Here is a 24,743-nt window from a genome sequence, read left to right on the forward strand (position 1 = left end):
CCTCCTGTGCAAGACTTAGGCCAAGAACAGGGAAGAGCAGGACACGGTGGGTGGGAAGAAGCCACGCCCACTCAGCACATCTCTGGAGGGAGAGCAAACAGACCCTGGAAGAAAATTTGGCAGCTTGAACCTTTATTTTTAGTATTTTTTTAAAAAGCATAATTAGAAACTTTCAATACAGAAATACTCCTAGCAAACCATTTAAAAGTGGTGTTTGTTTGACAGGAATTTCACATCAGGTCCACTAGGACGTCGGTCCAGCCCTGAGTCCCCACCCCCACCCCATAACCCCCATTCATGCGTGTAACAGTGGGACAGGCACACTGTCATGACCAAAATCACCCCAATACCTGGGGCTGATGTCCAGCTGCCAGAAGCCATGGGGGCTTCTAGCCCGGCCTAGAAGCTCCCAGGAACCCCCCCTCTCTTATTGCTTGAATTTGCAAGCACACCCTCGCTGGCCTCGCCTGATCGCTCAGAGGCCAGCATGCCCCCCACCCACCGGCACAGGAACCCCAAGCACTGTGCATCCTCAGGGCCCATGGCCAACCAGGACAGTCCCAAGGACGGAGACCCCGCTTCTGCTCCTGCCGCCCCTGCCCCCGACCAGATGAGGCTGCCTGCTGGTCAGCCCTGCAGCCCCCTCCACAGCACCCTCTTTGCCAGGCCCACGGAGCTCCCCCACCCCATCCCGTGGCTCCAAAGTGAAGGCCTGTCCCAGAATCACCGGCTTTTGGCAGTTTGGGCAAGTGGAGAGTCGGTGAGAAGAAACCCCCAGTTTTTATTGATTAAAAACCCATCCACAGTGCTAACATGGAAACTGCAGTGTGATCTGTGATGTGATTGTCCAATCAGGGCTCTCCCTGGAAATCGCCTAGGAAAGGAAATCTAAGGAAACACATCCTGATGTTGAACTCAGTTCTTCCCAGGTCACTTGATCCCTGTAGGGGGAGGGGAATGAGGTGTCCGGGCTGGGGGCGGGGGAGCAGTCATCAAGTGCAGATGACCCTGGTTTTTCTCCAGGGCACTGGGGCGTGTCAAAACTGGCCGCCCCAGCCATTCCTTCCCACCCACCAGGAAATCCTCTTGCTACCTTTGTCCTGACAAAGGTTAGGACAGTGACCAGGGCCTGTCCACGGTCCCAACCCAGAGACCCCAGGCATGCACTCCCCACCGTGCCTGAGGCTGCAGTGTAGACTCCTGACCTCCAGTGGGAGGCAACTCGGACAAGGGTGGGAGGCCCCTTCTCTGCTCCCACCAAGAAAAGCCCAAGAGCCCAGCCCCACAATGGCAAGAAGCCATTCATTTTTTTCTAAAAACAGTGGACACAAAGTGGGGTGGCCTCAACTTTTGCTGCTGTGCCAATCAAACCTCAGGTAAAGAAAATAATTGTGAGGAATTTAATTCACTTGATTTGGCTTCATTTTCTTGATCTGTTAAAATAATGCTCCCATAGCCCCCCTGCCAGCCCCACCTCTGCACGAACCTACCCCGACCTTTCTGTTGGAACTGAAACCTGTTGGTGTAAATGAGAAGCCATGGCTCCCCTGGGTTTGGAGCTCAGAGGCATCTAGAAGGCAGGACAAGAAATCTGTTGGCCAAAGGGCAAGACCGGCCACCTCTGTGGAACTGCAGGGCCTGCCTCCAGACCGGGTTCCCCAGCTCCCTGAATGGCTGTGGGGACAGGAGACGGGGAGCGAAGGGAGCTGGCACAGGCCCCGGAGAAGGGGCAAGACCCTGCGCGCCGGGGACAGAGGCTGACAGCCTGTCGGAGAGAATGAGCAACGCGGAGCCCACTCCACTGGCACGGGCTGGCCGAAGACGCAGCTAGAACGTGCCGCTGTCTCCTCAGGACGCTGCTTGCAGTAAGATTGGCTGGGGAGGGGCGCGGGGAGGGTCCGTTGCAGCAGGCTGCATCAAGAAGGCAAAAGCCAGAGCAGGACGTGGTGTGCGGCCGGGTAGAGCAATATACACTATGTACAGACTCTGCGAATCAGTCCGCTCGGCGGGCAGCGTCCTCGCCAGGTCCAGGCGCCTTGGCCGGGGAGGAGGGGGCACCAGTAGGGAAGGGCGGGCTGGTCCAACACCTTCTTGGCACTCGAGGAGGGCGGGGGAGGAAGTGCCAATGGCACCTCCCAATACAAAAACATGGAGAGAATTCTTTAAATAACGGCACGAAACTGAGACTGTCCCCCGAGGAACCTCCGCGGGCCTCGGGCTGGGGGAGGGACCGCAGTGCAGTCTCTGCAGTGGTCTGGGCGCCATTAGCAGCAGCGTTTCTTTCGTTTACTGTTCTTCGTGAGCTTCACCACATCGTTCTGTTGTTGCTGCTGCTGTTTTGCCAGGTTGTCTTTCTTTGCTCGGAGGACCAGCTCCGTGATGCAGTTGAACATCTGTGGAGAAGAAAGAGGAAGGGCCCGCCTCAGACCTGGCCAGGAGGCCCCTGCTGGCCTGCACGGCCGCCTCCCCGCCTTCCGGGGCCCAGCTCTTTCTACCTGTGCATTTTTGGTATGTATGTCTTCAAAGCCTATTCTAGAAGGAGATGGTGAATTATTTTATTTAAAGGTCAAGAAGGAACAACATTGCTAAAACCCCACCTCTACAAAAAATACAAAAATTAGCCGGGAGTGGTGGTGCACACCTGTAGTCCCAGCTACTTGAGAAGCTAAGGTGGGAGGATCACTTGAGCCCAGGAGATCTAGACTACAGTGGGCTGTGAACACACCACTGCACTCCAGCCTGGATGACAGTTAGACCCTGACTCAACAAATACATAAGTTTGAAAAAAGGAACACCATCAGAGGCCCATGAGCTGTGTGGACTTGGGGAAGTCAACCTGACAGGGGTTTTCCAGTCCTTCTTTTAGAGAGACCAACCCCTTTCCTTCAGCTGGAATCTTTTTGTTGTTGTTGTTGTTGTGAGACGGAGTCTCGCTCTGTGGCCCAGGCTGGAGTGCAGTGGCGTGATCTCGGCTCACTGCAAGCTCCACCTCCCTGGTTCACACCATTCTCCTGCCTCAGCCTCCCGAGTAGCTGGGATTACAGGTGTCCGCCACCACACCCGGCTAATTTTTTTGTATTTTTAGTAGAGACGGGGTTTCACCATGTTAGCCAGGATGGTCTCGATCTCCTGACCTCATGATCCGCCTGCCTCGGCCTCCCAAAGCACTGAGATTACAGGAGTCAGCCACCACGCCCGGCCCACCTGGAATCTTATGACATGACAAATGAAAGTGCCCCTGCTGTTCACGGACATAGGTGACCCGGGGTCTGCCTGCTCCATGCCACCTCACGGCATGTGGGGCCCAGAGAGGTGAAGTCACTACCCAAGGTCATACCAGCCTTGCCCACAGGCCCAGGTGGCTAGGCCAGCATCAGGACACCAGCCTGACTTACAAAGGAGCCTGTGCTCCCCGCCGCTGTGTGGCCATGTGCCCTGACGCAGTGGGAGCCTCGACTTCCATAGGCCTCTGGGCTCCACACACCACAAGGCAGCCAATGAGGCAGAGGACTGGAGTGGAAACTGTGCTTGGCTTTGGTGTGGGACAGAGGTTTACTCAGTCTCTTACTAGCCGGGTGGTGGTCCTTGAGTTACTTCAACACTTGGAGCCTCAGTTTCCCTATTTGAAATGTGGGAATAATTGTACCTACCTCAGAGGACTGCTGAACTATGAACTAAGATCTTTAAAGGGCCTGGCACATAGTAGGCACTCAATAAATGGCAGTTACTATGACATTTTCTGTCGGTCATTTAGATGCCTCAAGCAGGCCAGCAGCAGGGAGAAGGCGGCCACGGGTGTGTGGCAGAGCCAGTGTCCCGGGGCCTCACCTCTTCCACGTTGACATTCTCCTTGGCGCTGGTCTCGAACAACTGGATGCCCATCTGCGCGGCGAATTTGTAGGCATCTTCTGTCTCCACCACCTTCCGCTCAGGGTCGTCATTCTTATTACCCACTTCAAACGAAGGCAGAGTCAGTGCAGCCCTGAGGGGTGCAGCCGGCTGCCTCTCTCTCCCACCCCACCCCCACCCGGCCCTGAGTGCAGCCTCACCTAATATTCGGCACACATCATCACAGTTCTGGTTGATTTCGTGAAGCCACCGCTTGACGTTGACAAAGGACTCGGCACTGGTGACGTCGTAAACCACAATGACCCCGTGGGTCCCCCGATAATACCTGCAGGGCCAGAGTGTGCGGCAGCATGTCAACCCCGACCGGAGTCACCCCCTTGCCGGGACCCGCCTGCCCACGTCAGGACAGTGACCCGGAAAAGGTGAGGGTGGCCCTGGAGCCTGGGCTCTCACTCAGCCTCAGCAGACGCCCCCGAGCCACAACAGGCCAGCAGGAGAGGCTACTGCGGCAGCACTGACTCCCCCTGCCTGCCCCGGGCACCAACAGGGCGGGAGGGCCAGCCCCTGGGGCAGCAGAGCAGGTCTGAGGAGTCACCTCCTGCTGTTCAGAGTCTGCTGCAGGCTTGAAACATCTTTGAAGTTCTTGCTTTATTTTGGGAAATCAGGCTCTTTTTGTATTTGACATCATGTTATCACTGTCTTTGAACATTCAAAAAAATATTTTCTCCTCAAACCTGTTTTAGAGAACCTTTCCAAGAAGCCACACCATCATGACGCCCTGGCAAAGTCTGGGCCCCTCCCCTGGGGCAGGTAGGCACCTCCCTTCCTGCTACTCTTGGCTCATCTGTGCAGGTGGCAGGAAAAGCGTGGAAGCCACACAAGCATCCAGGGATGGCTGCGGAGAGGGCACCCAGCAAAGCCATCACCCAAACATGCAGAGCCCAGGGCCAGCCAGGAAGGCCGGAAGGAAGGGGAGGCCCAACTCTCCTCTCCAGACCCCATGTCCCCATTCATCCCAGTGGCGCAGGAGGACATCGATCCCCGGAGAAGGAGGGGGACCACAGCCTCCGATTCCCCAAGAGCTGTCGAAGAGCCAGAGGCCAGGCAGCAGCCCCGCCCCACACTGTGCAATCAGCCAGAGCTGTCCCTCTGTCCCCACTCCCCAAAGCCGCAGGGACCTCCACCCCAGGGCTCCTCAGGACACCACACAGACAAACCATGAGTGGACAGGCTGCTTCCTCCCAGCTTTCTGGCTGCCACCTGCCCCAGCCCTAATTACCTCCACCCCAGTGAGGTTCCTGGGGACAGCCCAAGCCCCAGTTCAGGAACAGCCCAAGTCAGTGCAGGCTGAGCAAGAATGGGGTAGCCAGGCTGACTTGTGGCTGCGGCTCCATTCCTGTCCACCTGCCCATCAGCTCTCTGGCCAGTGCTTCACATCTGAGGCCCGATCTAAGGACAAAGACCAACCCCGGCTCCATCTCTGAAAGGCTGGCCCTTGGGAGGGTGCCTGCAGTCACCCTGCCACGCCTTGCAGCTTCAACAATGATAGCACACAGGTGGCTAGTCCTTAACTGAGGTGCTCATGAGGAAGAAAGGAGCTAAGCATTACCCCAAGGGGGGAGCAGTAAACAGTCGGTATCAGTTCTTCAGCATCATCAATGTGCCTTCAAGGACAATCTGTGGTCCCAGACAGAGGTGGTGGAAGGAAACCAACAGGCAGCTTAGGGGCAGCCCTGAGCATCTTCCCTGATGCTGTGGAGCCAGAGGAGCTCCTACCCAGCCCTGGGACAAAGCCCAACCTGCCCCTGCCACTGCCCCTGCCCCATCCTTGCTCCATCCTCAACATGACCGCTGGGATCTCTTCCCAGGGCTTCATTCTGCCCACAGCTTTGCTTCCAGGGCAGCATCGCTCCTTGGCTTCGGGGTAGCTGTGACGATCAAGCTGTCTTGGCACTGGGCCCAAGAACTAGCTCTGGCCTTGGCAGCTGCTGCTGAGAGCGCCGGGTCAGCACATGGCGCGGCGTGTTAGACGCCTTCCAGAGCGAGGGCGCGCCGGAGCCACAGGAACAGGCGACTGTCCCCTGCCAGCAGAGGAAGCCCAAGGAGTGGATGGCTCTGCAGACTCTCCTTTGCTGAAGATGATCAGAGATGCCAAGAAACGCCTGCAGCCATGGCCCCGGCGCACAGCCCCCACGGCTCCCTGGGTGCCTCCGCCTCATCTGGGGCCCAGGAAAGGGGTTTTATCTGAGAGCAGAGAATTTGTCTGGGGATGAAGTCAGGGGCTCAGAGCTCTGGCTAGGAGGAACCGGAGCACCGACGCTTCCCATGGCTACCAGGAATCACCTTCACTCACAGGGACTCTGCTCTAGGCCACGCACAGAGCTGGGGGCTTGGTATCCATTACCTTATTAATGTCTGCAGCCACCTGATCCAGCAGACCTCAGGATGGCCATGTGACCAGCGAGGACGTGAGGCTGAGTGCGGTGGCCAGCTGGAAGTCCTGGCGCCCAGGGCTGACTCCCAGGCCCAACGCCAGGGCCTTACCTTCCTTGTCACTTCTCCCCTCACCTCCACCCCACCCGCACCTCTCAGGGCCGGTAAACCTCAGCTTCTGAGAGCAAGAACCCGAGAGGGGGTGACCACAAGGCTCTTTCTTGCCAGGCTAACAGGATGCAGTTTCAGTTTCTCTCTGAATGCCCTCCATCGGAAATAGTCACGCTACTGCATCCTGACTGCCCCATTCCTGAAAACTCCTCACCTCCCCAAAACTCCTTCCTTCTTTGCCAGTGACCATCAAAGGGCGTCGAGACTTCCAGTGGCCCCTCAGGGCGCCTTGCTGGGCCTCCTGCCTCATGAGGGCCAGAGCGGGACTCTAAGATGGAGCCACCTGTCTGCTTCCCCAGACAGGTGGGACGGCAGCAGGGGTCCAGCCGCTGCCCACAGGCCGCCCCTTCCCAAGCGCCCCGGGAAAAACCCATGGTGCTCCCAGGAAGCCGAGTGACTCCTCCCCGCCTCCCCACGGAATGGAGGAACCAGTTCACCCTCTTCCCGCCCTGCCCAGCCCAGAAAGCAGCTGACTGCATGGTGGCAGGGAGGGGCTGTGGCTCCTCCTGCTGAAAGAGCCTTGGACCCCCCAGGCCCCACTGCCCTGCCCAGGGGTTCATTCCTCATGGCCACGGGCCTCTGAATCTCTGCCGCCCTGAACCTCCGCCTGGTTTTAAGGCACAGGACGGGGCAGGAAGGCAGGGGTGCCACCTGCCCAGCCGATGCAGGGCCTCAGCAGACTCAGGGCCAACCCTGAGTGCCCCCAACCTCCGCCCCACTGAGTTAGAAGGCTTCATCCTTCCTGGGCCTGTTTTCCTGTCCATAAAATGGAGATAGTCACAGGTCTCTCTACCAGGATTAAAATAAAACAGCTGAAATCCTAGCGACAGGCCCAACCCAGAGCAAGGATTCATGAGGTCAGCGCCCAGACCAGCCAACGGCATGAGGGCTTGTCTCGCCTGGGCCTGCAGCCCTGCCCCAGTGTCCTCCGCAGGTTCTCACTGGCAGCTGCCAAGACATGCAGGCCACAGAGCCCTCGCTCACAGGGCTCATCAACAGTCACCACACAGCACCACACCCAGGCGACCCTGGGACTGGGAGCTCCCAGGGATTCGGGGCTTCACGGGCCACAGCACAAATCTGCTCAGCACAGGGTGAACCCAGTGACAAGCCCTCCGCCTCAGCTCCAGCCCCAGGAGCTGCTCGCCCAGTGCACCTGTCCCTCTCCAGCAGCCCTGCTCTCCCCCATACTCCCAGCCACCCATGGGGGCGCTGCACCCCACACTTCCCTCAGGAGATGCCGAGGGGCCCGGGGTGGGCAGCCAGCCTGGGGAGTGCCCGGAAGGAAGGGGGCTGCTGGCTGGGACTTCCTCATTTGCCTTCCTGAGGTCACTTCCAGAGGAGCTGCTCGAGAGAGCCGAGGAGGTGCCCCTGGAGCCAGACAGCCTCCCCTCACTCCACTGTGTGGAGCACAGGCTTGGCTGCTGGGAGGGACCCCTCCAGGGCGCCCTCTGTCTAATGGGATGACAGCAGCACCAAGCACACGGAGCTGCCAGACACCACACCCCGGCACGCACGTTGACGCCTGTGGCAGAGCACTCGGCACCCTCCACATGGAAGCCAATCCCAGAGGCAGGCCCTCCAGGAAACGAGCGCAGAGAGCTTCGGCAACTTGCCTAAGGACACACAGCCCAACAGCTCCAAATCAGTCCCTTCAGACCCCACTCTTTCCTAAAACCTGCTCCATTAACAACCCAATAACCAGGAGCCGCTCCGAAGGACACTGCCCATCTGCGCAGGAGCCCAGCTTGCCCCCGGCCTGCAGCTCAGCCACAAAGGCGGGCAACCAGTGGGCGGCCAGATTTCCCAGGAACAGCTTTAAGGGTAGGGGAGGGCCTGCTGACATGCACCGGTGTTTGTCTCTAGACAGCGTCACCTCCAAGGCATCAGTGCAGGTGACAGGAGCCTGCACAGACCAACTCCAGCTGCCATAACTGACACCTACCAAGAGGAATTGTCAGTGACTAAGTCCTGGGTGGGCAAGGCACTTTGTAACCCCCTAGCGAGGCAAATGCTATTCTGCTCTGTCTGTAAGGTGACGGCACAGTGGGCCGGAGGGTCGGCTGACTCTCCAAGGAGACAGAACGTGGCCACTGTCCAGCCGGACTCTAGCCAGGGTGCTCAGCGACTCCCCCACAGCACTCCCCTCACATCTTCAGGACCGGGAAGGGTGCAGCCAAACGCCACCTACTACAGCCAACAACAGGCTCACTTCCCGACAGCCTCAGGGACCCACCAGTGACATTTCCACCATGACCAGGCACCAGTCGCTCAACCGTGTCCACAGGTCAGTGGCGCGGGTTGGGTGGGAGTGGGCGGGTGGACTCACGTGGAGGTGATGGTGCGGAAGCGCTCCTGCCCCGCTGTGTCCCAGATCTGCAGCTTCACCTTCTCCCCGTTGATCTCCACGGTCCGGATCTTGAAATCCACTCCGATCGTGGTGATGTAGCTGCCTGCACACACAGGGCAGTTAACGAGGCCCAGCGCGGTATCCTCCCAGGCCCCGAGCCCCACACTGCACACAACACACCCCCAGGCTCCCCCACCCTCCCGGCTCATTACATGTGCCTGGTACATTCTAGGTCCCAGGGACACAGCCCTGAACATCCTTGTTCACAAGGCCCCTCCACACACAAGTGAAGGAGGGAGACAGGATGCAAGCAAACAAACAAAGAGGACAATTTCCGAGAGTGAAAAGTGACACACAGGAAATAACACGGGATGGGACTGGCGGGAGTGGGACAGGCTCCTTTAGAGTGGCTAGGTGGGGACACACCAGCTGTGTCTGAGAATGGTAGACCTACAGGCACTCTGAGTTTTTCTTTTCTATTCAATTCAAAAAAAATTTAGGGCCCTCAAAATCCACTTCCAAACACACAAATAGGTCATGAGCTGCAGTCTGAAAGCCACTGCTCCAGGCAGGGGAGACAGCAGCAAAAACAGCTGTGGGCGGGGGCGGTCACGTGAGGTCAAGCCCGCTGCCCAAGGCAGGCAGAATGTGGCGAGGCCAGATCTTGGACCTGTGTGCCACTTCCAAGAACGTGGACTTTCTCTCGTGTGTGCTGGGGAGGTACCAAAGGGTTTTAATCAGGGGCATGAGCTGCTGCATTTTAAATAGCTCTCTTGCAGCATCTGTGGGAAAAATGGATTTTTTTTTGGTTGAGGGGACAGTGTCTCATTCTGTTGCCCAGGCTGGAGTGAAGTAGGATTGCACCCTTGACCTTCCCCCAGGGTCTGATAATCCTCCCACCTCAGCCTCCTGAGTAGCTGGGACTAGAGGCACGCGCCACCACGCCCGGCTAATTTTTGTGTTTTTAGTAGAGACAGGGTTTCGCCATGTTGCCCAGGCTGGTCTCGAACTCCTGACATCAAGTGATCCGCCTGCCTCAGCCTCCCAAAGTGCTGAGATTACAGGCACAAGCCACCATGCCCGGCCTGAAAGATGGATTTGAGGAGAATTTCTAGCCGGTGTAATTGCCCAGTCCAGCTTTCCAAAGCCTGACACTAGGAAGAGCACAGCTTCTCACTCCATTTGGGGCTTATGCTGTAACAGTGCAGGAGACACACCACACACACACAATTATGTGAAATGTGGCAAGGGCATAGGAAAGGTCAAATTCCAAGGTGGGGTGGGGAACAAGGCAGGCTTCAGGGAGGACGTCACATCTGGGCCTAGCTTGAAAGAACAGGTAAGACTTCAAAGGTTGAGATTAGGTAGGCGAACGACATCCCACTCAAAAGCAAATAGCTGAGGATGACACGCAACCAGAACACATCCAGAAAAGCGGCCAGCACCCGGCCTCTTCCAGCCAGGGGAACGCCAAGGAGTGCGGCCCACTGCCTAGCACAGTTAGGCTCCCCAGAAACAGCTGGTGGCTAATGAACCAGCAAGCCAAAGAACAAAAGAATGACCAGGGGTAGGAGGAAGCCAGAAAGGCGAACTGAAAACAGACTACAAGCACAGTGGTTCTCAGCGGGGATGACTGTCCCTCCAAAGGACACTCAGCAATGTCTGGAGGCATTTTTGGTTGTCACAGCAGGGGGAGGGGAAGTGTTGCTGGCATTTAGTGGGTGGAGACCAGGGATGCTGCTCAACATCCTTCAACACGCAGGATAGCCCCACAACAAAAATCACAGGGCCCAGACCCGGCGCGCTGGCTCACGCCTGTAATTCCAGCACTCTGGGAGGCCAAGGCGGGCGGATCACGAGGTCAGGAGATCGAGACCATCCTGGCTCACATGGTGAAACCCTGTCTCTACTAAAAATACAAAAAATTAGCCGGGCGTGGTGGCGGGCGCCTGTGGTCCCAGGTACTCGGGAGGCAGGAGAATGGCGTGAACCCGGGAGGCAGAGCTTGCAGTGAGCCAAGATCACACCACTGCACTCCGTCTCAAATAAAAAAAAAAAAAAATCACAGGGCCCAAAGAGTCAACAGTGTCCAAGTGAAGAAATCTTACTGTAAACTGTGTGCAGGTGAGAGGGGCCACTGAGGTTTTTAAACAGAGAAAAGACCCTGCCAGACACACACATGAGCAGTTCAGGGTGGGTAGGGGTTGCCGTAATGCTTCCAGGTAGAACCAACAGTAACTGAGATGCTGGTCGTAGAAATGGAAAGGTGGGAAGAGATTGCAACGTGCCCTCCAAGCACTGAACACCGATTGGGATGGGGAGGGAGAAGGCCATTAAGGAGGAAGAGGAACATTTTTTAGCATAATTAGAGGCTGTTAATCAGCTATCATTCTTAAACAGAAGGTTAACAGCCAGTCGCAACAAATAGCTGGTATTTATTGAGCAATTACTTAGTCCCAGGCACTGCAACCTGCACTATCTCAGGTCATCCTATAACAACCCCATGGGGAAAGGACCATTATGATTTCTACTTTACACATGAACTGAGGCTTCTATTTTACACATGAACTGGCTAAGGTCACACAGAGAAGCCATCTCTTTCCAACACCACACCACCAGTGAGACTGCAGGGCCAGTGTCAAGGAAACAAAGGGGGCAAAACCCACTTCTCCACCAAGAGACATCAGCTATGGAATCACTTTCTTTTTCTTTTCTTTTTTTTCTTTGTTTTTGAGACGGAGTCTCACTCTGTCACCAGGCTGGAGTGCTGTGGCAAGATCTCGGCTCACTGCAACCAACTCCCTGGTTCAAGCAATTCTCCTGCCTCAGCCTCCTGAGTAGCTGGGATTACAGGCATGCGCCACCACATCCAGCTAATTTTTTTTTTTAATTTTTAGTAGAGACAGAGTTTCACCATATTGGCCAGGATGGTCTCAATCTCCTGACCTCATGATCCACGCGCCTCAGCCTCCCAAAGTTCTGGGATTACAGGCGTGAGCCACCGCGCCCAGCCAACGGAATCACTTTCTAAAGGCAGCCCAGCCACGTCAGAGGGAATTCTCCACAAGATAATCAGAGATATCAACCCCACCCAAAGCATCTGTAATGAACCTGATTTTTTTGTTTGTTTGCTTTTTGAGATGGAGTCTCAAAGCAAGATCCAGTCTTGCTCAGGCTGGAGTGCAGTGGCGCAATCTCAGCTCACTGCAACCTCCCCCTCCCGGATTCAAACAACTCTCCTGCCTCAGCCTCCCGAGTCGCTAGGATTATAGGTGTGCACCACCACGCCCAGCTAATTTTTGTATTTTAAGCCAGTAACCCCACTTCCACAGAAACACGTGCACAAGAATAAGTATCAGCTGGGCGCGGTGGCTCACGCCTGTAATCCCAGCACTTTGGAAGGCCAAGGTGGGTGGATCACCTGAGGTCAGATGTTCAAGACCAGCCTGACCAACATGGTGAAACCCCATCTCTATTAAAAATACAAAAATTAGTCGGGTGTGGTGGCAGGTGCCTGTAGTCCCAGCTACTCGGGAGGCTGAGACAGGATAATTGCTTGAACCCAGGAGGCAGAGGTTGCAGTGAGCCGAAATCGTACCACTGCACTCCAGCCTGGGTGACAGAGCATGACTCCATCTCAAAAAAAAAAAAAAAAAAAAGAATAAATATCGCCTATATCCCAAGTAGCTAAGCATCGCTGAAAACACAACCAGAAGTCAGGCACGAAGCAACAGCAGCGTCAGTGCAGCATGTGGTGCCTCCAAGCACAGAAAGCCCCACCGCACTCAGATGAACCACAAAGGCCGGCATGCGGAGCACAGAGAGAAATCGGAAAGACACATGCTGACCACAGGCTGCCAGGGAGGCACAGGGGGCAGAAGCAGGGACTGTGTCCCGGGTGGCACCACAGACGCTGTTATGGGAACCTTCCTGTTTGGACCATGGGTGGGAAAATGATGGGTCAGCCAAAGGGTTTTGGTGAGCAGGTGCATTAGACAGACCACAGAGGCTTCTGACAGAAGCACCACAAGGTCCTAAGCCCCACTCCATCTTCTTCCCTCCTCTGGCAACCAGAATGAGACAGTTCCCAACATTAGGCAGAGGCAACTGTGTTCCGGTGCCAGGGAGGGGATGTCAACAAACAAACAAAAACGACACCCCAGCAGCACTGCAGAGGAGGACTCACCTGAGAAAGTGTTGTCTGCGAAACGCAACAGTAAACTGCTCTTGCCCACACCTGCAAGAGAGAAAGCACTGCGATGAGGGGGGCAGGTGGCTCCCCTTCCCCCAGCCCCGGCCCTTCTTCCGGGAGAGGATGCCTCAGTCCCAGCTCTTAAGAGGCTCAGTGGAACCCAGCTCACTTCTCAATGCTCTTTCCACCTCCCTGAGCGGCCACACACCAAGAACATCTCTTCCACTCGATCCCTGACCTTTTCCTTCGTCCTTGTGTAAGACAAGCTGCTCCCAAATCCCCTGGGGAAGAGATGAGAAAGGGACTGGTGCCCAGGCCCTGGGCTGAGGGCTGGCCCAAAGGGAGATGCCAGACGACAAAGCAGAATGAAGGTCAACCACACGAAACGGCCCCCAAGTGCGTCTACAACACGGTCCCTAGAAAAGTGCACAGCACGTTATAGCACATCAATTAGGGAGCCACCCAAAATGAAGAGCTGTAGAACGGGAAAGGACCCTTGAGATCATCAGGGCTATTTTGCAGGTGAGGAACCCGAAGCCCACACTGCTAGAACTCAATGGCTACCATCTTTCCGGCTGATGTCCCCGCCGGGTGGGCTGGTGGAGTGGAGGGTCTGCCTTACACCCATCAGGGCAGAAGCCCACATGTGCTCAGACCATGCACCAGCCACAGCAGCTCCTGGCTGCTTAGAGCACAAACAGGTACACATCTGGCCTCTCCCACTTTTTTTGTAAAAAAATGGGGTTTCAGGCTGAGCGCGGTGGCTCATGCCTGTAATCCCAGCATTTGGGAGGCCAAGGTGGGCGGATCACCTGAGGTCGGGAGTTCAAGACCAGCCTGACCAACATGGAGAAACCCCGTCTCTACTAAAAATACAAAATTAGCCAGGCGTGGTGGCACATGCCTGTAATCCCAGCTACTTAGGAGGCTGAGGCAGGAGAATCACTTGAACCTGGGAGGCGGAGGTTGCAGTGAGCCAAGATCGTGCCATTGCACTCCAGCCTGGGCAACAAGAGCGAAACTCTGTCTCAAAAAAAAAAAAAAATGGGGTTTCATTCAGTCACTCAGCCTGGAGTACAATGGTGCAATCATGTCTCACTGTAGCCTCCAACTCCTAGGCTCAAGTGATCCTCCGGCCTCAGCCTCCTGAGTTGCTGGGACCACATGTGCACACCATCATGCCCGGCTAATTTTTTTATTTTTAGTAGGGATTGAGTCTTGCTATGTTGCCCAGGCTTATTTTTTTATCTTTCGTAGAGACGAGGTCTTGCTATGTTGCCCAAGTTGGTCTCAAACTTCTGGCCTCAAGCAACCCTCCCGCCTGGGCCTCCCAAAGCACTGGGATTACAGGCATGAGCCACTGCGCCAGGACCTCTCCCCTTGACTTCAACTCACAGTGCTTTCAGCCTGCCAAGTGCACCTGTTCCATGTCCTCCTATCCTGTCCCCAATCTCCAACATCCCTGAGGCCAGACAAGTTAATTGACCACAAAGAATTCACATGCACCGGGCTGTGTGTGTGGTGAGCCCTTGGATGCCTCTTTGATTATAATTCTGGCCACATCTCTTGAGATGAGGAAGCTCGGGCCCAGAGTGGCCGGCCTAAGTGCCTCTGCGAGCAGCAGTAAAGCTGAGATCTGCATCCAGGCTGGACTCCTCCAGAGTGCTAACACTCCTCCCAATACACATTGCTGGGAGTCTTGCATCTGGTTCAGGAAGTTTGGAAAAAATGACCTGTGGGGGCTCCGACAGCTCACTCCTGTTAGATTTTTAATGAAAATGCCATGAAAGCTATGAAACCCCCTGAAACAAAGTGCAGATTTGAGCCTAGTTGTCTGTTCATGGGAGAAGCCCACAGCATTTTTTTTTTTTTTTTTTTTTTTTTTGGAGAGACAGGGCCTTACTCTGTCTCTCAGGCTGGAGTGCAGTGGTGCGATCATAGCTCACTCTAACCTTGAAATCCCCAAGTACTACAGGTATTCGCCACCACACCCAGCAAACTTTTTAAAAATTTTTTGTAGAGATGGCCTCTCACTATGTTGCCCAGGCTGGTCTCAAACTGCTGGGCTCAAGCAATCTGCCCGCTTCCGCCTCCCAAGGTGCTGGGCTAACAGGCCTGAGCCACTGCATTCGGCCCCATGACTTTCATTAGATTCTCAAGAAGGGCACTGCCTCCACCTGCACTCTACCAAGTAACCAAAGCGGAAAACCACTGTCGCAGTTGTATTTCCCTAAGCCTAACCCCAGCATCCTCTCTGGGCAATCCTCTAAAGATCTCTTCTGGGAGCTTCTCCTGGTGAGTGAGCTGCCCCAGGATGCCCAGAAGAACTTGTTTCACTGAGTAAGGCTGGGTCCTACTTTCCTAAAGACAGGCCAGGGTGAGGCTCTCCTGGGCAGGCAGATGCTGCTCAGCCCGGGCCTGCAGGGCTCATGCTCAGGGCCACTTCCTCCTTGCTCCGCTGTGAGGCTTCCTGCTGAGCTCAAGGAGAGCCTGAGTCCCGGGCTGGGTCCTTCACGGCGCTGTGCCCAACACCAGCACCCCACTGGCCTTGCCGCCTCCTCTGCTTCCTCCTGGAGCCTTCTGGGTCCAGCTTACTCAGCTAAAAGCTTGAGTCTGGGAGTTCCTCTAGGACACAGCCCTCGCCTCACCCGCTCTGTGCATTCACAGTGCTGTAGGCCAGGCCCAGCACTTAGTAGGTGCCAACCAAACACTGCTTAATGAATTTCTGCCTAAACAAACGCCCGCCACACTGACAGCTCTGCTATCCAGCGCTCCCACTGCAGCATAGCAGGTGCCTAAGCAGGGGTTTCCAAACTTCTGCAGGGCAGCAGAATCCTTTTCTTCATTCAAGCTTTACCCAAATCCCATGTGTAAAACAGCTGTCTCTGCAATGACACAGCAGTATCCCCTCCAGCTTGGCCTCTCCAGGTCCCCATACTGTCCCCAGGCGTCTCGGCAGAGCAGTTAAAAGCCACTAGGCTGGCCAGGCGCAGTGGCTCACACCCGTAATCCCAGCACTTTGGGAGGCCGAGGTGGCCAGATCACGAGGTCAAGATATCGAGACCATCCTGGCCAACATGGTGAACACCCCATCTCTAGTAAAAATACAAAAATTAGCTGGGCATGGTGGCACGCGCCTGTAATCCCAGCTACTCGGGAGGCTGAGGCAGGAGAATCGCCTGAACCCGGGAGGCGGAGGTTGCAGTGAACTGAGATCGTGCCACTGCACTCCAGCCTGGGCGACAGAGCAAGACTCCATCTCAAAAAAAAAAGCCACTAGACTGCAGAAAGACCACAACCATCACCACATTATCTGCTGCTTTGGACCTGACACCAACCTCTGACACTGCTCTCCCTTTGAGAGGTACAGAAACCCACCCCAAGAAACGCTACCTCCTAAATATTCCTGGAAGAGGCTTCCTCGGAAACACAAGCTGCAGCCATTAGCCCACACCATCAGTGTCAGGGCAGGAGCAGAGGGCACCCACCAACCTTCACCACAGCCACAGCCGAGGCTGCCCAAGGGCCACATCAGCGTGACCCCAACCAGTCCAGCCTGTCATTCTTTTTTTTTTGAAATGGAGTCTCACTCTGTCACCCAGGCTGGAGTACAGTTACGCGATCTTGGCTGCAACCTCCACTTCCCAGATTCAAGTGATTCTCTTGCCTCAGCCTCCCGAGTAGCTGGGATTACAGGTGCCCGCCATCACACGCAGCTAATTTTTTGTATTGTTAGTAGGGACAAGGTTTCACCACGTTGGCCAAGCTGGTCTCAAGCTCCTGACCTCAAGTGATCCACCTGCCTCGGCCTCCCAAAGTGCTGGGATTATAGCAGTGAGCTACTGCTCCCGGCCTTTTACCCCTGGCTGCTGTATCTGGTCCTCATCACGCAAGCCACACACACCTCTTCCCTTTCCCCTGCTCCTGCCTGGGCTATGGCCCCCTCACTCCTCTCTGCTTCAGTTCCACCTCTTGAAGAGCCCTGACCTTTCAGTGAACTGTTCTCGATATTTTTTTTTTTTTGAAACAGGATCTTGCTCTGTTGCTCAGGCTAAAGTGCAGCAGCGTGATCATAGCTCATTGCAGTCTCAACCTCCCAGACTCAAGAGATCCTCCCACCTCAGCCTCTGAAGTAGCTGAGACCACAGGCATGCACCACCATGCCCTGCTAATTTTCTTATTTTTTGTTGAGACAGGGCCTCCCTGTGTTGCCCAGGCTGGTCTCAAACTCCTGGCTCAAGCGATCCTCCATCTTGGCCTCCCAAAGTGCTGGGATTACAGGTGTGAGTTACCGTGCCTGGACCTTTTTTTTTTTGAGACAGTGTCTCATTCTGTCACCCAGGCTGGAGTGCAGTTGTGTGATCCTAACTCCCTGTAACTTTGAACTCCTGGGTTAAAACAATCTTCATGTCTCAGCCTCCCACGTAGCTGGGACTATAGATGTGCACCACCACACCCAACTGATTTTTTTTTTTTTTTTTTTTTTTTTTTTGAGATGAAGTCTCGCTCTTGTCCCCCAGGCTGGAGTACAGTGGCACGATCTTGGCTCACTGCAACATCCACCTCCCAGGTTCAAGTGATTCTCCTGCCTCAGCCTCGGGAGTAGCTGGGATTACAGGTGCGTACCACCACACCCAACTAATTTTTTGTGTTTTAAGTAGAGACAGGGTTTCACCATGTTGGCCAGGCTGGTCTCGAATTCCTGACCTCAGGTGATCTGCCCACCTCGGCCTCCCAAAGTGCTGGGATTACAGGCATGAGCCACTGTGCCCGGCCCTTTTTTTTTTTTTTTTTAGAGATGGGGGTCTCACTATCACTATGTTGCTCTCACTATGGTCTCGAGTTCAAGTGTTCCTCCCGCCTCATCCTCCCAAAGCACTAGGATGAACTACTGCCCCCAGCCATGTTCTCAATTTTAATCCTGCCTCAGCCACCACCTCACTGTATAACCTCACACAAGTCACGCCCCCTCTCTGAGCCTCAATTTACTCATCTGTCAAGTGAAGGGCTAACTCCATCTCCAAATGAGGATGGCTGGCCTGAGGGATGCAGACAAAATGCTGTTACAAATCAAAGCCAGTGTCAGAGAGTGTAAGGGAAAGTATAGAAAATACAGAACTGGCCGGGCGCGGTGGCTCACGCCTGTAATCCCAGCACTTTGGGAGGCGGAGGCGGGCAGATCACGAGGTCAGGAGATAGAGACTATACTGGCTAAAATGGTGAAACCCTGTCTCTACTAAAAATACAAAAGATTAGCCGGGCATGGTGGTGGGCACCTGTAGTCCCAGCTACTCGGGAGGCTGAGGCAGGAGAATGGCGTGAACCAGGGAGGCGGAGCCGGCAGTGAGCCGAGATCACGCCATGCACTCCAGCCTGGGTGACAGAGCAAGACTCCGTCTCAAAAAAAAAAAAAGAAAAAAGAAAAGAAAAGAAAAGGAAATATAGAACCTCCGGCATAACGAAGGGATGCAGAGGTCGAGGGAATCCATTGCAGAAGCATCCACAATGTGCAGAGTGGGCAGAACTCTAGATTTATGAAGAAAGAAACCAGCATTCATGGAGGGCCTATTGTTTGCCAGCCCTGACATGAGCTGCTCGCACACGTATTAGCACTGAGGTGCAGTAGCTCCCGGCTTTGCCCCTGCTGAGCTGTGTGATTTGGGGCAAGTAAGTCACCACCTCTGAGCCTCAGTTTCCTTTTTTTAAGACGGAGTTTCATTCTTGTCGCCCAGGCTGGAATGCAATGGTGCGATCTTCGTTCACTGTGACTTCTGCCTACCAGGTTCAAGCGATTCTCCTGCCTCAGTCTCCCAAATAGCTGGGATTACAGGCACATTCCACCATGCCCGGCTACTTCTGTATTTTTTGTAGAGACGAGGTTTCATCATGTTGCCCAAGTTGGTCTCAAACTCCTGACTTCAGGTGATCTGCCCACCTGGGCCTCCCAAAGTGATGGGATTACAGGCATGAGCCACCGCGCCCGGCCTTAAGCCTTAGTTTCCTTATTTGACAAATCACACAGGCCGCAGGTGAGAATAAGTGTCTGTGAAATTGTTCGATATATCTTAAGGAGGCATTCACACAAGGAGCCCAGTTCAGGGGAGTGTGTGATGTCAGTCTCTGGGCTCAGCTGCCAAAGCTTAGTCTGGACTTCCATGGCTACCATCTCTCAGCTTTGAGTATCTCAGTCGGGAGAAATCAAAGAGCACAGCATCTATCTCCTCTGCACAGCCTACGCCTACGTGGCTGACCTAGGAGCTAGACCACATAAATCTCGACCCAATAAGTCTTCTCCCACACCTGACTTCGGAGAGAAAAATCAATTCATCACACAAACTGTACTGTGAGAAAGCGGGCCAAACCCATCCCCTGGGCTTTACAGAGGAGAAGAGCCAACAAGCTGCATCTTCCTGCTGAGTTTAGGCTTTTCACTGTTGGATATCAACGCAGAGGTCCAGATGTCTTGCAGAGGAACAAAGGCTCCTGACCACGGCGGGCTGTCACTCCAAAAAGAGAGAAATGGCCCCAGTGCCAGTCCCTCAGAACCCAGGCCAGGGCTGCAAGGAAATCATGTAAAGGAAGAAGCCTCAAGACTCTGAAGAATACCAAAGGCCATCTCCAAGAGAACACTCCACAGCTTGCCTGGTTTCCCTTCATTCAAACCATAACCAGTCAGTCCTCCACCTTTCTACCTCCTTCCCCAACCTCAGTTACTCTTCCATCTCCCTGGTTAGCTCCCAGCTTTCCCCCTTACCTCTCCCCTCCTCCAGCAACCACGGAAACCTCAGCCATCCTTCACCTGATCCAAACCACCAAACACATCTCCATCCAGCTTTACAAGGGAGCCCAAAACCACCCACTTCCCTGACCTAGCTCTGACATCACTACCCAACACTCGTACATCCCAAGTCTCACCGCTTACTTGATTTGATCCCCTTTCCTTAACAGTCCATAGGCTCTACCACCAGCCTGGCCTCTGCCTCCAATCACAAGACATCCCTCCCCACACTCAGCTCAGGTCTGGTCTACAAACTGAGCATGCTCCCAAGACTCTTTCATGAACATCGTATAACCCCAGCATCTCAGTTTCGCTCCCATAAACCTTCTGGGGCCTGCCTTCCTGACCTCTTGGTCACTCCATAAACCTGCTCACCTGCCACACTCCAAACAGCTCTAAAACCCTCCACCTTTTCCCAGAAACCAGTCTACCTTTTCGAAGGACACTTAATATTCATTCATTCATTCTGCAAGTATGTCTTAAGCACGTACTGGGTGCCAGGCACTGTTCTAGGCACTGGAGCTAGAGCAGTGCTCAGAGCTAGGAGCCCTCAATCAGTGTGTGTGTGTGGCCACAGCATTTTTATAATTTTGGCTGTCCCATCCCCAGGACCCCTCTGTATATAGTAGCGTAACAGCAAACAGTGACAACTCACTATGTGCCAGGAGCTGTGAGCAACACTGCAGAATCTCACTTAATACTCACATCAACCCCATAAGGCAGATCCAACTATCATTCCATTTTACAGATGAAGAAGCTGAACAACGGAGAGATATAATAATTCAGCGGGAATGTGCCAGACCCTGTGCAAAGCCCTTTATCCGACTTACCTCATTTAAACCTCACAGCAATCCCATGAGGCAGGTTCTGAGAACGTCCTCATTTTAGATGGGAAGAAACTAACGCTTACAAAGGATACTGATGATAATGACAATAGTGAACATTTACTTCGAGCTTACTTTACCGGGTTGGGCGCTAAGCACTTTTCCTACTTTATCCCATCGAATCCTCACACCACCCAGCAAGGCACATCCCCACTTCTCAGATGAGGAAACTGAGGCTCAGGACGACGAAGCAACTTGCCCAAGGTCAGCGCGAGGCAGGTGGTAGCCCTGAGACTCGAACCCAGGTCTCTCGAACTCCAGAGACCGCGCAACTTGACCAAGGTCACACGTGAGGCAGAACAGGCGCGATGACTGGACCCAGCGCGCTCGGCCCCTCCGCCCCGCGCCCCAACCTCCCCTCGGCGCGGCCCGGAGCCCCTCGGCGCACCCCTGGGGCCCAGACCGCCGGGCTGCCCCGCCCGCCCGCCCCGCACGGGCCGGCACCTCCCCGCCCGCCTGCCGCCCCAAGGCCCCCGCGGGCCGCGCCCGGCAGGGCCCGCGCCGCCTCCGGCCGCTGCGGCCCTCACCGCTGTCGCCGATGATGAGCAGCTTGAAGAGGTGGTCGTAGTCCCGGGCCATGGCGGGCGGGGGCGGTGCGCGCGGGCGGGCGGGGTCGGTACTGGCCTCGCGATCCGCAGCTCCCTCTGGGCTGCTCCGGCAGCGGCGGATCCACTTCCCGAACAAACAGCCGGAACTGACAGAAACACCTCCCTCCGCTCCCCCTCCTCCTCCTCCTCAGCAGTCGCCGCCGCTACCACCGCCTCTCTCCTTCCCGCCCCGCCCCACCACTGCGCAGGCGCAGCGTCTGGCACCGCCTTGCGCAGCCGCAGCCTGAGGCGGCCGCGCCCGAGCCGCGCACGCGCCCCGCGCACGCGCCCTGACGGAGTCCCAGCAAGCGTGGGCCCATCTTCCTCGCGTCTCCTCGGGGAGCGTCGCCGCCGCTACCCTGAGCGCTGAGAGCTTGCGGAGCCGAGCCGCTGTCGAGTCCCGGCGGAAAGAAGCCCAAGGTGCCGGAGAAGCCCGGTCGTGGACGTTCTCGCTCCCTCATCTTCGAGACCCGCACGCCCTGCGGAGAGGAAATGACAGGCACGCCGCGACCGTGGGGCGGGGCTCGCGCGAGCTCCGGGTTTTCAGAGTCCGGGGCCGGGGCCGGGGCCGGAGCCGTAGAAGACAGAGTCGCGCGGGGAAGGCCCGGTACCCCGCCCTTTCCGCACCGACCCCTCTCTCGCAGTTGGACAGGAGCGGGAGCTGCTGGCGGGAGCACAGCTGCGAGAAGGTGGCGTTTGAGGGCAGTGCGGGCTCGAAATTGGAGCCCACATTGCCTCTTTGGTGGAGGGAAGGGAGTGGTCCAGGTTCAGAGTCCCTTGCAGCTCGGAGCCGAGCCTGGGAGCTGAATGACCCAGTGTGCAAGGCGCACCTCGGAGACCGAAAGCAACCGCTCCCCCGGCATCAATTTCACACTACCAGCAGATACACGTCTCAGAATCTGCGGCTAGGAAGATCTGGGCTGCCAGAAGCTAAACGTGTGCATTTTATCATCAGCCCCCGGTTTCTCGTTTTAGAGTGAGTTCCCACCTGCCCTACCTAAACTGACCTGAAACGGAAAGTTGTATGCCCCCACGGCCATCCTCACTGCAGAACTGCAGAGGGTTTTAAGCTCCTTATTACCTGTTTCTTATAATCCTGTCCCTTTCCAGGCGAGTATTTATTGGATATTTCTACTTGTTTTATCAAACTTCCTTTTCTTTTGACTTTATAAAAAGCAATGCCGGGAGGCTGAGGCAGGAGAATCGCTTGAACCCGGGAGGCGGAGGTTGCAGTGAGCTGAGATCTCGCCATTGCACTCCATTCTGGGCAACAAGAGCGAAACTCCGTCTCAAAAAAATAACAATGCTCGTCCTTAAAATTATGTGCAGAAGTTTACTGAAAAGTACAAGTTACTATTTTTCCTTCTGAAGCACTCCTCACAGGTAACCTTAGAGTGCTTAACACATATTTGTTGAATGAATAAGTGCCCCCCAGTGAATTTCCTTTGCCTGTACAAACATATATGTACACACCTTGCTTTTTCTATTTAACAGTACACTTTTATCATTTAACATCTGCGTGGTATGGTACTCCATCCGATGGTTGTACTATTATTTAACCACTCCGCTATTAATAAACATTCATGTTGTTTATGTTTTTGGTTATAATAAACATTCTTGCAGGCGGGATCATTGAACAACACATGGAGTGTCTGACTCAAGCCTTGAGTTTTTCCGGGAGCTGAGAATCAGTGTGGTGATATCGAAAGAACATGAGCTTGGAATCTGAAGGTACTGGCTAGGCAGAAGAGCTGATCATGTGCTCCCGATAGAAAGTCCCCCTTGGTCGGGAAGGTTAGGGCCATCCTCTGACTCAGCAGTTTTAGGAAATAGAGGGGGAGAAGGAAGGTATGTACCTTCCTTCCACCAGGGAGGCACGCCCAGCCCTAACCAGCCAGCAAGGCAGTAAGTCCTCCCAGCTCATCTTCACAACCTGGGCTGGTGTCGGGAAGACTTTGGTTCCAGTGCTAGCTTTGGAATCCTGGCCTCCATCCCTTAAAAGCTTTGTGATCTTAGGTAAGTCACATCACACTATCTCAAAGCCCCCGTTTCCTCACAGAATGATTGTTTTAGAGTTATGTTTGTAAATTACCTGGCACATGTAGGCATGTGACAGACTGTAACCAATGTTACTCAAGGTCATTTTGCACTGATTCATACTTTGAGCCATTTCCTACTGTAGACTCTAGCACACATTTTCAAGGCAGCTTCCTGATAATAAGGCTGTAGGATATTTTTGGGAAATAAATCCAAATTGGCCATTAAAACCAGATTCCTGACTTTGCCTGGATATGTCATCTGGAAAGCAATCAGCATAAATTCCTTCATTTCTTTGGTAACTATTTAATGAGTGTTTATGTGCCACAGATTGCAGAAGGTATAAGAACAGAGCCTTAGGCCGGGCGCTGTGGCTCACGCCCTAATCCCAGCACTTTGGGAGGCTGAGGCGGGAGGATCACGAGGTCAGGAGTTCAAGACCGGCCTGGCCAAGATGGTAAAACCCCATCTCTACTAAAAATTAAATAGCCGGGCACGGTGGCAGGCGCCGGTAATCCCAGCTACTCGGGAGGCTAAGGCAGGAGAATTGCTTGAACCTGGGTGGCAGAGGTTGCCGAGATTGCACCACTGCACTCCAGCCTAGGCGACAGAGCAAGACTCCGTCTTAAAAAAAAAAAAAAAAAAGAGGAACAGAGCCTTTTCTCACCAGTTTACAGCCTCATCAAAGACATACTCATGAGGAAATTGAAAGTATAAGACAATACAGTAGATAGAAAAGCTGTCAGATATGCAGTCTAGACTTCAGAGGAGGAAAGCTATAGCTTTTAGTTAGAATGATGGGGAGAAGATTTTATCATAAAGATGTCATGATGGCACCGGAATAGGAGAGCTTTGAGTGTCTATTTAGACAGTCCCTGTCACAGCCTATGAGAATCATCATTTGGCTTGGAGGGGAATTCCCTGCAGGCCAGGGTATGTGCCTGGCATCTCAAAATGAATCTCAGCACATTTTCTTCTGGAAACATTGTTAGACATTTAAACTACAGTTCAATGATGAGTTATGTTAAGTTGTCTTTCTCCTTCTCACTGTATACATATGTAAACTTGTGTGACCTAAAGGATCAGTGTGTCCCGTAATGGGAAACTTTGTTCCACTGCTCTGAACAGCTAACTTACAGATGAACTTTTGCAACACCACCTGTTTGCACGTTAGAAACTATTAATACGATGAGGAGGCATTGAAAGTTTTTGAGCAAAGAAGCAATCTCAAAATATTTTAGTTAAGTAATCTGGCAGGAGTATGCAGGACGGATTTCAGCTGCAGAGCTTTAAAAGTTATTGCTGAAGCTTGGGTGTAAGGTAATAGCAGGGACAGATGCAAAAGACAATAAGCAAACTTATAAACTAGACAAAGCAGCTTCCAAAAAAACAAAAAATCACGTAATTTACCTGGTAACTGGATTCATCCTTAATTCAGTAAATATTAAGTGGCCGGGTGCAG

General features: G+C 54.2%; 1 protein-coding gene across 2 annotated transcripts; it reads right to left on the reverse strand.

The window, feature by feature from the left end:
• Nucleotides 1-115: 115 nt before the first annotated feature.
• Nucleotides 116-21,886, reverse strand: RAB35 (RAB35, member RAS oncogene family). 2 transcript variants are annotated; one of them, XM_002823847.5, is made up of 6 exons: nt 21,185-21,886; nt 12,990-13,040; nt 8,783-8,906; nt 4,050-4,174; nt 3,829-3,953; nt 116-2,393 (listed from the first exon to the last, which is right to left on the reverse strand). In XM_002823847.5, the coding sequence occupies exons 1-6, from the start codon at nt 21,234-21,236 to the stop codon at nt 2,265-2,267; spliced, it is 606 nt and encodes a 201-aa protein (XP_002823893.1). In that variant the 5' UTR covers nt 21,237-21,886; the 3' UTR covers nt 116-2,264. The 2 variants fall into 2 exon arrangements, with proteins under 2 accessions (XP_002823893.1, XP_009246580.1); XM_009248305.4 differs by lacking the exon at nt 3,829-3,953 and having other exon boundaries at nt 2,287-2,393.
• Nucleotides 21,887-24,743: the final 2,857 nt, after the last annotated feature.

The sequence above is a fragment of the Pongo abelii genome, chromosome 10, assembly GCF_028885655.2.
Source record: "Pongo abelii isolate AG06213 chromosome 10, NHGRI_mPonAbe1-v2.0_pri, whole genome shotgun sequence".
NCBI classification, from domain to species: Eukaryota; Metazoa; Chordata; class Mammalia; order Primates; family Hominidae; genus Pongo; species Pongo abelii.